Source organism: Polyergus mexicanus, unplaced genomic scaffold, assembly GCF_030449975.1.
Source record: "Polyergus mexicanus isolate NDT 795.1 unplaced genomic scaffold, iyPolMexi1.0 SCAF_9, whole genome shotgun sequence".
Classification (NCBI taxonomy): domain Eukaryota; kingdom Metazoa; phylum Arthropoda; class Insecta; order Hymenoptera; family Formicidae; genus Polyergus; species Polyergus mexicanus.
The window spans coordinates 111567-124306 of NW_027223329.1; the positions used below are offsets into that span (position 1 = coordinate 111567).

The 12740-nt window shown below is 45.0% G+C and overlaps 2 protein-coding genes across 4 annotated transcripts; one reads left to right on the forward strand and one right to left on the reverse strand.

Annotated features, from left to right (window-relative positions):
* Positions 1-433: 433 nt before the first annotated feature.
* On the reverse strand, positions 434-853 carry LOC138936436 (merozoite surface protein 2-like). Its single transcript, XM_070301859.1, has one exon. It carries the CDS (start codon positions 851-853, stop codon positions 434-436), a length of 420 nt encoding a protein of 139 aa, XP_070157960.1.
* A 271-nt stretch (positions 854-1124) lies between these two features.
* On the forward strand, positions 1125-10766 carry LOC138936019 (uncharacterized). Of its 3 annotated transcripts, XM_070301048.1 has the most exons (5): positions 1125-2469; positions 2793-3547; positions 5445-6893; positions 7453-7945; positions 9040-10766. In XM_070301048.1, the coding sequence occupies exons 2-4, from the start codon at positions 3382-3384 to the stop codon at positions 7893-7895; spliced, it is 2058 nt and encodes a 685-aa protein (XP_070157149.1). In that variant the 5' UTR covers positions 1125-2469; positions 2793-3381; the 3' UTR covers positions 7896-7945; positions 9040-10766. The 3 variants fall into 3 exon arrangements, with proteins under 3 accessions (XP_070157149.1, XP_070157148.1, XP_070157147.1); XM_070301047.1 differs by having other exon boundaries at positions 1125-3547; positions 9021-10766; XM_070301046.1 differs by having other exon boundaries at positions 1125-3547.
* Positions 10767-12740: the final 1974 nt, after the last annotated feature.

Below are 12740 nucleotides of genomic sequence, written 5' to 3' on the forward strand. Positions count from 1 at the left end.
ACCCTCTACCACCGGCCTTTCTCTACCCCTCGCGGTAACTCTCCTCGATCGAGTAGTACGAGGAGAGAGAGAGGGTGGGCGCGTAAGAACGAGGAGCGCGAGAACGAGAGAACGCTGCGGGAGGATGGCGCCGCAACCGACGTGTGGCGGGAGGGGGAGCTCCCCCTCTCCCCCTCTCCCCCTCCCACCCCCCTCCCGACCCGAGGAAAGGGGGTTTGGGAACGCGAGTTCCCCGCGGACGGGCGGGGGATAGAGGGACGGGGGTGAAACGCTGCACACGAGCGCGGCGGCGAGGACGCAGGCGCCCGGGACGCGGGGCGACGCTCGTCGGCGACGCTGCATTGGCAGTTGCACCCCAGCCACACCCGGTACGAGCCATGTAGTCGGGCTACCCTCCACCGCGATACACGGCGGACAATTGTTGCTTCTGCGCCTACAGGTGGTACATCTTCGTCTTCGATCTTCGCGAAGCTCGGTCGGTGCTCGTCGTGTCCGCTGTCGTTGTCGTCGTCATCGTCATCGTCGTCGTCCTTCTCGTCGTCGTCGCCGTCGTTATCGTCGTCTTCGTCTTCATCGTCGTGGTCGTTATCGTCATCGTCGTCGTCGTCGTCGTCGTCGTCGTCGTCCTTGTTCGACTCGTCGTTGGCTTTCGTTCCACGTCACCACCGCCACCACCACCGCCACCACCGCCACCACCACCACCGCCGCCGCCACCCCTGCCGCCGTCGTCGCCGTCGTCGCCGTCGTCGCCGTCGTCGCCGTCGTCGCGGTGCTCGTTGTCGTGGTTACGCCTCGTGTATATCCGTCCGCCGAGCGAGCGAGACCCACCGGTAGTCCGCGTGGACTCTCGCATCGTCGACACCACGTTACTGAAGCGTTCATCGTTCGCACCAGGCCCTCGGCTTTCGCCGAGAAAACATCGCCGAGAGTCGGCGACACCAAGGTGGCACGGACGTGCAAAGTGAGAGGGAAGAAGTAGCGCACCAGCAACTTTGGCCTCGTAGCGCTACGTCAGCCAAGTCGCCTCCAACTGCGTGTGTGCATCGCCGAAGGGTGCGAGAGCGCGCGCGAGCTGGGGAGGGTGGGTGGAGGAGTATGGGGTTGTGAGGGGCTGCGCGCGGGATTTCCGGGGTCGCGGTGAGAGGACTAGAGGGAGCTATCGACCACACACGTAAGGCGGCGGCGGCAGCGCTCGCACACACCGGCGCACACGGATACGCAACATCGCGGACCTGTTGTCCAACTTGTTGCTCGTCCCTGCAAAGGCACACACCCGCCCATCTCCGGAGTCGAAGGTGAGGAGACTTGTTTTCGAAAAAGGAGGAGGAGAAGGAGGAGGAAGCGGGTGCGATCGGTGGAGGATCGTCGGGACTGCAGCCGCATATCGGAGCACCGCGCTCCGACGACCGAGCATCTACCCCGGAAACGGCGGACGTGAGGTAGACGTGAGGGAGAGGATCGAAACCCAGAGGGAAACGTTTTCGCGACGCAAATTTCTCAAGCGAGAGAAGAAATAAAGGGGTGTACAACTTTCGATCGTCAGTTTTTAATACAGTGTTTCTTCAATCGGAAACTATATCGGATCGTATCTTTTTGTAAGGAGAATGGGATTCGTTCTATACGTCGCAAGATTTCCGCTCTCTATATCGAATCGAGCGAAGACGCATTGAGGGAGACGAACGGCGTTAGAAGAAAAACTCTTCTTTCATCTTCAGCATAGAATATCCGTTTCCTACGATTCGAAGGAAACTGCGCTGATTAATTCAGAGGACCAACTCCTTATAGAAAACTATTCGCGTATCGAATAGAAGTCGTTACGTTTATCAAACTATAAAGGGAGCAACAGCGGATCATTGACCGGAGAAAATTCATCTTGAAATTTCGTCGTAAGCGGAAAAAGTCCAATTTTATCGACGAAATAAACGAAGAATCGCCTTTTAACCGCGTCACAATTTCGAAAGTCAATTCGAAGAATCCCTTTCACTTAGAATTCATACGTCGTTCTTAATCAATTTACGAAATTATTCAACGTTCGTCGTCGCAAGGGGATCTAGATTCTCACGATGAGAATCTTATCGTCGAAATACGCGCCTCCCAGGGTAGCGACATCATTGGGAATCGGCGAGACGAGATATCACCTGGAGCAACCGGGCGAGTGAAACGTTCGATTCCCCTAGAGCGACGGAAACCTCGGCGCACGACCGTTTCCGGCGACGCATGCACTGCCGGAGGAAACGTGGGATAACGAAGTCGCGGTGGTGAAGCGTAGGAGAGAGAGAGAGAGAGAGAGAGAGAGAGAGAGAGAGAGAGAGAGAGAGAGAGAGAGAGAGATAAACCAGATATGGACGGAACGCGCGCATAGACCGATATACGCCAACGACGAGACACGCAGACAGACATGAGACCGGCGTAGAGAATGTAAATCGTCCACCCGTGAATATATACAACGAAAGCAATACTACAAACAAGGTAATCTCGAGGAACAAAGCAAAGGCAAGCCGCGCACACGCTTCTCGCCACCAACCACTTATATAATCTCGCACCCCCGATCGACCTGAGAAGACCGCGCGTAGAAACCCACATCGCGTACATACGACGTTTCACTCCCCGTTTGCGCGGACTCGATCGGGAGCTCCTCTCATTGTCAGCTTTGCTTCACTTGAGAGATATTTTAATACGAATGCATATATACGCGTATGAAAAGACACCGGTGATCGTACGTACGCTCGCGCGCACATTCATCCTTATATATAATTATACAAACATATATATGTATATATACGTTTACACAGGAGTCCTATTGAGAATAATCGTGCAACGACGTCTAGGATTAAATAGCGATATATCGCCGGGCGAATTATCCGTCAAGCTGAACCGTTTTATTTTCCCTAAGGGAACAACGTCGTTCTCTCGCTCCTCCTTGCTACAGGAATTTCGTATAAAAGTTACAATCCGATCTGTCGCCGAGACGATCATGTCGCGTCTCGGGAGATCCGAGAGAAAACGCGCGGATGGAACGGACAGTTGGAGCATCGATTGAGGGATCGATCGACGTCCGGTGGAAGATAAAATCCAGCGTTTCCGCGAGGACGATTATACTTAACGGTATATCGAAGGAAATATTGCGCGTCGAGGCGGTAAGGAGGCGGCGCAATCCGTTTCGAGGGGGAAACGCGATACTTTGCGATTGATACTTCGCAAATCATCACGGGAACACGTATATATTCGCAATAAAGTACTCGCTTTCGCGGTACGAAGAAACGACGAGGGAAAAGATACTCGAGAGAGGATTGTTCACTTAACGGTTGTTTGGTGATCTTAGAACGATACACCGCGATATTAATCCCGGCGGTGAGAAGCGAACGACGATCAGAGGCCAAGATGCCGCGTTGTTACATGGTGAAGAAGGCCCTGTGCAACAAGTATATAAGCAGCGTTGCCAGAGGATTTGAGAGCTGGGGTCGCGGAAGAAGCACGCCGTCGCCAACCACCATGCAGCTGCTCGTCTCGCCCACCGAGGGGCACGTCGCACCCCCTATTGCGCAAGGTACGTTTTGTCATATTTCACCCGAAGATTGCAATCGGTTGCCATTGCGACAATTTTTTTCGCAAGATATTTTTTTTCTTTTTTTGCCGCTTCTTTTTTAATTTCGATCGATTCTCATCCTAAACTTGAACAAGAAAGGTGATGTATCATAATATGCGAATAATAGAAGAAAAGATATTTTTTAAAACTATAAAAAACTCCTCGTGCAATTCCGCGACATGTATTTATTAATATATATTTATCCTGCGTACTATAATAATTTCTCTCTCTCTCTCTCTCTCTCTCTCTCTCTCTCTGTTTGGAAGATATTTTTAAAAAGGCGATAGTTATTTTTCTCGTTCATTCTCTCGCGATTGTTTTAGCACTTTGGCGGTACTTTGTGAAATTCACTTGGACGCATATAAACGCGCCGGCCCGTTTGTATCGAATTATCAAGCGATAATGGCACAAGCCGCTGCTGGCACCGCGTAATTCTCGACAATGCGCGTTGCCTGGTGGCAACGAAACGACCTTAATTGTCCGTGAAATTCCCCGTGGCGTATTACTACTTGTACGGCGCATCCGTAAACTCTCCTCGTGCGAAAATGGCATGCGAAACTTGCCGAGACGGTAAATGCACTTACAAAGGCGACGCTCGGAATCATCGTAATGGCAATGCGCGTGTTATAGCACATTGTCGTCACGAAAGAGACGAGAGAGTTTCGGAATTAGCTGAAATCGTTTGCGGAAACGTTCAAAGTGCAGCGTTGTCCTTTATTGAAATTTTGCCGAACGTATCAAAGGTAGAGTAATTAAAGAAATTAATCGCGGTGAGATGTTTTATCGTATATTATTAGTATTAAAAAATATATGATATCTAAAATTACATCAAGGACCATAAAAATGTATATTGATTTTTGCAAGTAATAAAATTATCGAATTCAGATCAAGCGCTTTCTGCCTTTTTTTTTTTTTTTTTTTTTTTTTTACTCGGAATGAATAAAATTTATTTGCGAACTTTAATTTAACCATTTTTCTACGTCTCAAATTAATATAAATGATCTTATTAATATAAAGATGTATGTACATAAAAAAATGTAAATGTCTCTCTTTACAGTAGAATATCGATATCTACGAAACTTTTACAACTTTTATCCTAAGTTGATACATGATACGGAGGAACGGTATTATGCGAGAGGGGCAGGCGCATCCACGATACATTCGCATAATAATTCATAGCGACGTCGATTCGTTGGCGAACTCTCTTCGTGATCGCGATAGAAACTTATCTCGCCCGCATGCAGCAGCAAACAACGACGCAGAAATATTAAAACGGATCGACCTGCCGACGGTGGCGTAAGAAAGTCGATTGCTCTTAAAAAACGTTACGTGCTCTTTCGTAATAGAGTTATCGTGAAATTTTATATCCGCTTAATCCGCGCGACCTTCTTGGCTCTCCGCTGCTAAACCCTTTGACCTCGTTTCTAACATATTTGCCGTCATAATCCCTCGCTACCTTTCTTCCAACTTCTCTTCCCTCCCCCTCTTCAACCACCTCTGCAACGCACATTTTCGTTCCCCTCTTCTACCCCCGTCATCGTCTATCGGCTGCATTTCCTGCTGCTATCATCAAGATTCAAGGCTCTTTGCTATCGCGCCGGTAACGAGAATCGGATACTCTTCTTATCCTATTTAAAAGCCCATGGCGTCGTTAAATCTCGATTAAAAAGTCAAACGGAAGCGAAGAAAGCGATATTATACCCCCGCGGGAAACATAGATGTCTCGCAATAATACGAATCGATCAGCCTTACATACGTATACATATATAGTGTTTTTCTCTCCGACACGTCTCTCTTACACGCGGTAACTGGAATTATCACGAATGCTCAAACTTGATCAACTTTATGATTCCCGCAGAATGTCTCGACACGCAACCGATGACTTCCGTCGTGCCCGATGCTAAGTCCTCGAAGGAAGAAGCATCGAGCGACGTGGTCGCGAGTACCGCGTCAACGACGACGACATCGTCATCGTCGTCGTCGTCGTCGTCGTCGTCGTCGTCGTCGTCGTCGTCGTCGTCGTCGTCGTCGTCGCCGTCGCCGTCGTCGTCGTCGTCGTCATCGATGCCATCATCGTTATCCGTTATCTCCACGGATGCAATATCCGCAACGGATTGCTCGATGACAATGCGAATGGAGACGACCACTGTGATCACTGTGACGCCATGCACCCCGACGACGTCACCGACGTCTCCATCGCCGACAGAATCGATCGTCTCTCTCGCGGAGAAAACGACAACGACGGCAACGGTCGTTCCATCCTTACCTCCACCGAGCGTCGTGCGAACGGCTTCCGGGAGACCCGAGAGCGCGATGGCGACAACATCCATCGCGATGCTGTACCATCCAACATCCATCGGAGAATCGTCTTCCGCCGTCTCCTCGACGTCGTCGATGACGTCCCATCACCTGGAAGATTCTCCGGAGCACTCGAGGACAGCCAACGATTTCAGGATACGACTCGCTCCCGCGGCGTCCTGCGGCGTGCTAATGCCCAGCCACGTGTCGTCCATGTTCAAGGATCGCTCCGCGGCGGAGACGGAGGCGGCGCACGATCTTCTCGAGTTGTCACGGTCGCTGCCACCATTGCCGCCGCCAAGCGTAGCTATCGGTCCTCAGAGCGTGATCGAGGCGCCGGCGAGCGACGTCCAGGAGATGACGGTCTACCAACCGGCCGAGCAGCCGATTTATCAGGTGAATACGATCGACCTGGCCGGCTCGACCATTTACGGCCATCATCATCATCATCAGCAGCAGCAGCAACAACAACAGCAGCAGCAGCAGCAGCAGCAGCAACCCGCCACGGCCGCCGGCATCATTTACGAGCCTAGCGCGACCATTGTACCACCCTCGGGAAGCGTCTTCATACCTTTGTCGCCGGTACAGGAGATTCTACTCACGTACAGCACGTCCACTATACCGTGCACGTCGATCGTCGCTCAGCAGTCACAGCATCAGCCCCCACCGCCGCCGCCGCAGCAGCAACAACAACAACAACAATCGCAGCAGCAACCGTTGCAGCAAATCGAGACGACCCCACCGTTGACGCCACCGACTTCCGAGTGTAGTAGTGACATCGAGAACAGCAACCCGAACTCGCAGCCGTCGCAGAGGGACAAGGAGGTGCAGACCATTACCGAACAAACGGAGGGGGTGAAACCGGCCAGTTACACGTACGACACGTTGCTTGTCTCGGACGGCAGATCGAAGAACAAGAAGGCACTTCCTGTACAAAAGAATCAGGAGACCGAACCGATCGAAACACCCGAGACCTCCAAGACTGGTCGTTATGTGTGTTGCGAGTGCGGTGAGTAGAATGTAGATGTAAAATGAAGATAAATTAAATTAATCCTACAATATATTCGTCCGATCGATATCTTTCTTCATTTGATTTCTCTTTAGAGTTAATTGATTTTATCTAGTTTTTCGTTGTTTCGTTCATGGATATTTTTTTTTAATTTATTTTAAATAAATATTTTTTAACGCCTATTTGTGTAATATATAAATTTATCCATCTAGTATGGTTTCATATTTTTTGAATTATATTTTAAATATACTCTATCTCATACACGAAATTTATATGAATAAAAAACAGAAGAGAGGATATTTTGTACAATATTCTTTTTGCGAATAAAATATATTGAAAATATATATATATATTTTTAAAGTTGATATAATATATTAGAGATTACGAGTATACTTTATATTATATGTAATATACATATAATTTATAATACTGAATTACCAAGTTTTGAGTTGACAAATATCGTACATATGTTGAACCCAGAGATATATATTGTAATTTAACGGATATTGTGAATATTCTCTCCGGTCAACCCGCACCTTTTCTTCTTTTTATTCATCAGGCAAACAGTACGCGACCTCGTCGAATCTGTCGCGGCACAAGCAGACGCATCGCAGCATCGACTCGCAATCGGCCAAGAAGTGCATTCATTGCGGCAAGGCGTATGTCAGCATGCCCGCCCTGGCCATGCACGTGCTCACGCACAAGCTCACGCATAGCTGCGGCGTATGCGGCAAGATGTTCTCGCGACCCTGGCTGCTGCAGGGTCATCTGCGCAGTCACACCGGCGAGAAGCCGTACGGATGCGCTCATTGTGGCAAGGCGTTCGCCGATCGTTCGAATCTGCGGGCGCACATGCAGACCCACTCGGCCGACAAAAACTACGAGTGCCCCAAGTGTCACAAGTCGTTCGCGCTCAAGTCTTACTTGAACAAGCACCTGGAGTCGGCGTGTCAGCGCGAGAACGAGAGCGATAGTGGCTACGACGTCGACGCGCCGTCATAAGACGTAACCGGGATGCCGACGACGCGATCGCCGGACGGCGGCGATTACAGGTAAATTAGATTCTCCGCGGAATCAATTCTTTATCGTGATTTCTCTTTCGTTGAAAATTAACGTTGGATTTCTTTATCGTTTCTCGTTTCGAAGATTCTTAGCTCGCGCGTGTCGCGAGCAACTTTGCCTTTTCATACCTATTCGTGATAGTACGGGCACTTTTAATTTGCCGCGACAGTCCCGCGATCGATCATGACCATTGTTCTCGTATCTAGACCTAATAGCGCGCTCGTGCCAACCGATCAATCCGCAATTTGCAGCCGGTCGTGCACGACGTAAACGTAGAAGATTGCAGTGACGTTATCCGGCGTTGACCGGTGATGTAGAAATACAATACATAGTATGCTGCGCAGATACGCGTCTTCGTATCCATTCATAAACCAAAAGGATAGAAAGGGAAGACGACACAGTACACGTACATATCCGCATACACATATAAACACACGGGAAATGGCTGCAGGCCTCTCATTGTCGTGCGAATGCGCGATTGGTTTCGATTGTTTTGCACGGAATTCGAGTCAGCGGTCAAGTCTATTTTATTGCGCTCGATAACAAGTCCTCGTGTTTCCTTTATTATCTTCGAGCTTAAAAAAAATTTCGCCTTTGCGCAAGAAGATTCAATATCGGGGCTTACCGGCATCTATGATAAATTATAGCCTTCTTTTTTCACTATCGGCATCTTTGTTTAAATTATTTTTCATTAAATATTTCTTCATCGTGTCTCAAATATTTTAATTCGATGCACTGACAATGAGTAAAAAATCTCGGATACATCTAAATCTTATTTTTATTTGTCGATTTATCAAATTTTTTTTTTCTTTCTCTTTCTCTTTCTCCCTTTTGAGTGAAATTTTCCACTTTTTTCTCTCTCTCTCGAAAGGATATTAGCGCGATTAAACGCGTTCTCGAGATCCGAGCGTCTCGGAATTTGTCGTAACGAGAATTCTGCTCTCCGTTAAGTCCGAAAAGATTGGATTGCTTCGAATTGGAGAATATGTGAGATGGTAAACGAGAGAGAGAGAGAGAAAGAGAGAAGAAAAAAGAGAAAGAGATACCTTCCAATTAATCGATAAGATTTTACTCAAAATTGCAGAACGGGCTAATGACTTGCTGTCACTGTCGAGAAGAGCTTCGCTCTTTGTGCACATCGCAGACGACGATCGGACGTCGAATCTCCGGTAACATCCAATTTCAACGGGTATCTCTCGGTAAGCGCAAAGTAATTCGATTTACTCGTCGGCTTTAAACGTCGCGGATGGGCGGAGGGCGACAAAAATCTCGGCGGCTGCTACTGGGAACGAGGACGAGAAGGTAATTGACATATCGGCGTCTCTAGATCTCGCGCTCGTCTCCTCCAGCTCGTGGAAAGAAGTTTCTCTGAATATTTCACCGCATCGCGCTTCTCTCGTATTTCGCTCGGTTCTACAATATTTTTAGGATCGTTTTCCCGATTCTCTCTTTCTCCTTGATACCGGAAGATCGCGAGAAGAGAGCTTGGCGCGCGTATTTCCGACAAATAAATACTTTTACTAACGAAAATCGATGAAATCGGCAATTAATTTCTTCAATCGTTGCCGACTATCAATATTTTCCGATCAAGTTCCGCCTATAATAAATTTCAATTTTTCCATTCGAAACCTCTGTGGTTGATTTCTCCAATTGGTTGTTCCCCGAATAAAGTATTAGCGTAACGAAAAGAAAAAGGAAAAAGAAAAAACTGGCCGATCATTGAGATCTCTCTCTTCGATGCATAGAGAAACTTCTTTTCCATCAGCGAGAGGATCTATATTTTGACTCGCTAGTTATTTTTAGGCAAGTCTGACGCGTAAGGATGTTCCGACATATAAAGCGATATCAATATTTCAATATGTTTGGGCATTCTTTCGCGTCGAAGATCGATATGATAGCATAGCGGATACACCATCTCATTTCGTGAATTCGCAAGAACGACGAATCGAGATGCTCTCTGCTGAATGAGCAGCGATAAAGTCCATGGCGGAAAATAGTGCAATAAATTTCTTAATATTAGTTTAAAGAAGCACTTTTTTCATCCATTTTTGCTCGATGATAAAGATTTACACCGGTTGTGTTTTTTTTTTTTTTTTTTTTTTTTCCCCGAAAAGGAGAAAACTTTTAATTTTCTTCAACGAAAAAAATATCTCTATTAATTTTATTTATTAAAAAGATGATCTCAAAACGTGCAATTAGAATTAAAATTTGACGATGTACCGATGAAACTATCGCAAATTTAATTATCGCTATAAGTTATTTTATATATTATACTTTTTTTTACAAAAGTATTTCGAGTATAACAACTGGCACACCTGAGGGCGGATAATGTAAAGTCGTTTGCGCATTTAATGGTACACTCTTGCAGGGTTTTTGCCGGGATCCTTAACGTAACGCACGCGCAAGTACTCGTGGAAAGTTTTCATCAACATTTCACGTAAACTGGACCACCTGTTGAACGCAGAAATGACCATTCGGTGGCAAAAGGGTCGGTCGTACCGCTACCCTGAATTATGGAACACATCATTTCCTTGGTTGTTAAAAGCGCGAGCAATTGTAACGTTTCGTTCAAGTTTATCGATATTTTTTTTTTACATCCGCGAAAGAGATACATTTCGAATTTCGCGGATTTCTCTTCGATATTTATCGATGATATTATTTGGATATTCCATTTTATGGGATATTGAAATTACGTATCTTTTGTTTAAAATTTTTAATATTTGACGTGACGAAGAACTATGAGATTACCTTTTAACCAATGCTCTTTTCTCATCTACGTTTGCATTATTACCAGAGTTCTTATGGACAAAGTCTTTGATGTACAATATTATCAATTTATTTTTATTATATATATCTTGTTATTATATACACATTATTTATAAATATATATATAGAATTTTAAGAAATCGAGTAACACTTTACATTCTTAGTATTAATAGAAATTGTTGCTCAATTTATTTGTTTTAATTTATAAAATCTCGAGATTCGCTGTATCTAGTCATATGATTACTTTTACGAATACGCGATTCCTATATTTTAGCAATATAATAAAAATTCGCGCTTAGTAGCATACGATAGATTGAAACTGAATATACTGATAAAAATAAAATTATATTATTTGAGAGATATTTTTATGCTTCGAGCAAGAAGAATGAAAAGAGTGAATCGCTTATATATGAGTGCGTTTTGTAGACGATGCAATTCGCAACGCTATACTAAAGATATGACCAAAAAGAAGAAAGGAGGAGCAGGGGAGGATGGAATTATAAGGAGAGGAGAAAAAGTACTTACGATCTAGTCAACAAATTGCGCTTGAATTACATCCCTTTTATCTTACAATTAGTTGCCTAAGGCGATCGCGTGTATAAGCGAGAAGGAAAAGTAACGCTAATTTTCTCTCGTCGCTATATTTTAAAGCCTTACATATTTTCTCCCCCGTATCCGCGCGCACGTCCCTGAAGCGTTTTTAATATAACTTAGACATATTTTGGTACGAAAAACTTTACGAGCGATTGTATGATAGCGGGAGGGATTGATCGAACTTAATTAATTAAACGTACAGTGGTACAGGTTCACGGAACGGCGTACACGCTTATCGTTAACGAGATTAGCACTGAGCAGTGAGCAAGAGAAAGAGAGATTTAGCGATTTTAGTTAGTACAAAAATATCGACGCCAAGTGAGGGGACTTCGATCGTTCTTTTCGCCGTAGAAATGCAGCGATGAACGGGAAGAGGAGACGCCGTTTTTTCGGACGTCTTCTACCTACGCATTCATTTTCCCTTCCTCTCGAGAACGCGACGGGCGGGTAACGTCGAGATGCACTGAAATGTAAAAATAAGATATGAGAGATATATACGTGGAATAAAATTTTCACAACATTACTCGTGCAATAATAACTGAAGGAAGCAACGAAATTAATATGCGGATGTGATAAAAGCATAAAATAAAATTGACCTGAAAGGCGATTATCCGTTCTTAATATGCCTATCGATATACTATTGATATATCTATTGCGAGTTGAATCTTTTTCCTGCATACAATGATGAAATAATGATAGAGGTTTTACAGAAATTAAAATTTCTTTTAAGCCAACTTTTAATTCATCTCTTTTCTGCAAGACTCATTCGTCGACGTTGCTCGTATTTTGTTCTTATATTTCGTATCTCGACTCGTATAAAGTCATCTCGCAAGAAAGTAGATGTAGTAGTCTTACGAAACGCACGTAATTCTGCAACTTGGCCACGTTTTTTCGTAATATTTGAGATTACCTATAAATACTCGTCTCTCTTGTACCGTATTACAATACTCGACAGTCAATCGAATCTATAATTAATAGAGTAACTCGTAACGGTAGTCAATAATAGGAGAAAGATGTAACGTAAAGGAGGATGAGCATGATCCACCGAGACCGTATCAAGTTGAGTCCCAAGTGAGCTCCATCGAGGGTACGCGAACATCGTGTGGCACGGTTTACAGTAGTTTTAGTATCGCAAGCGAGAAGGGTGACAAAAAGTGAAACGATATTTCGTGGCACGATTTCGTGTACCATATACACGCATTTGTGCTGGTAACGAAACAATTTTTTAAATTTAAAATTTGTCGATAATACCTAGAAGATAATTAACACTAACAAAAATATTAAAAATTTTTATTATCTTTCTATTACAATATAAAAATAATTACTATAAAAAATAATCTATTAATAAAAATATTTATATTCATTATCCGATTTATTTTTTCTGTTTATCAATTTAATGAAGTTAAAACACGCAGAGAAGACGAC

Excerpts from the sequence above, each read along its gene's own strand:
- LOC138936436 (XM_070301859.1), bottom strand. The coding sequence starts at position 853 with ATGCGAGAGTCCACGCGGACTACCGGTGGGTCTCGCTCGCTCGGCGGA.
- LOC138936019 (XM_070301047.1), top strand. The coding sequence starts at position 3,382 with ATGCCGCGTTGTTACATGGTGAAGAAGGCCCTGTGCAACAAGTATATA. Across the intron at positions 3,548-5,444 it reads CGCACCCCCTATTGCGCAAG|AATGTCTCGACACGCAACCG; the intron begins GTACGTTTTGTC and ends TGATTCCCGCAG. Across the intron at positions 6,894-7,452 it reads TTATGTGTGTTGCGAGTGCG|GCAAACAGTACGCGACCTCG; the intron begins GTGAGTAGAATG and ends TTTATTCATCAG.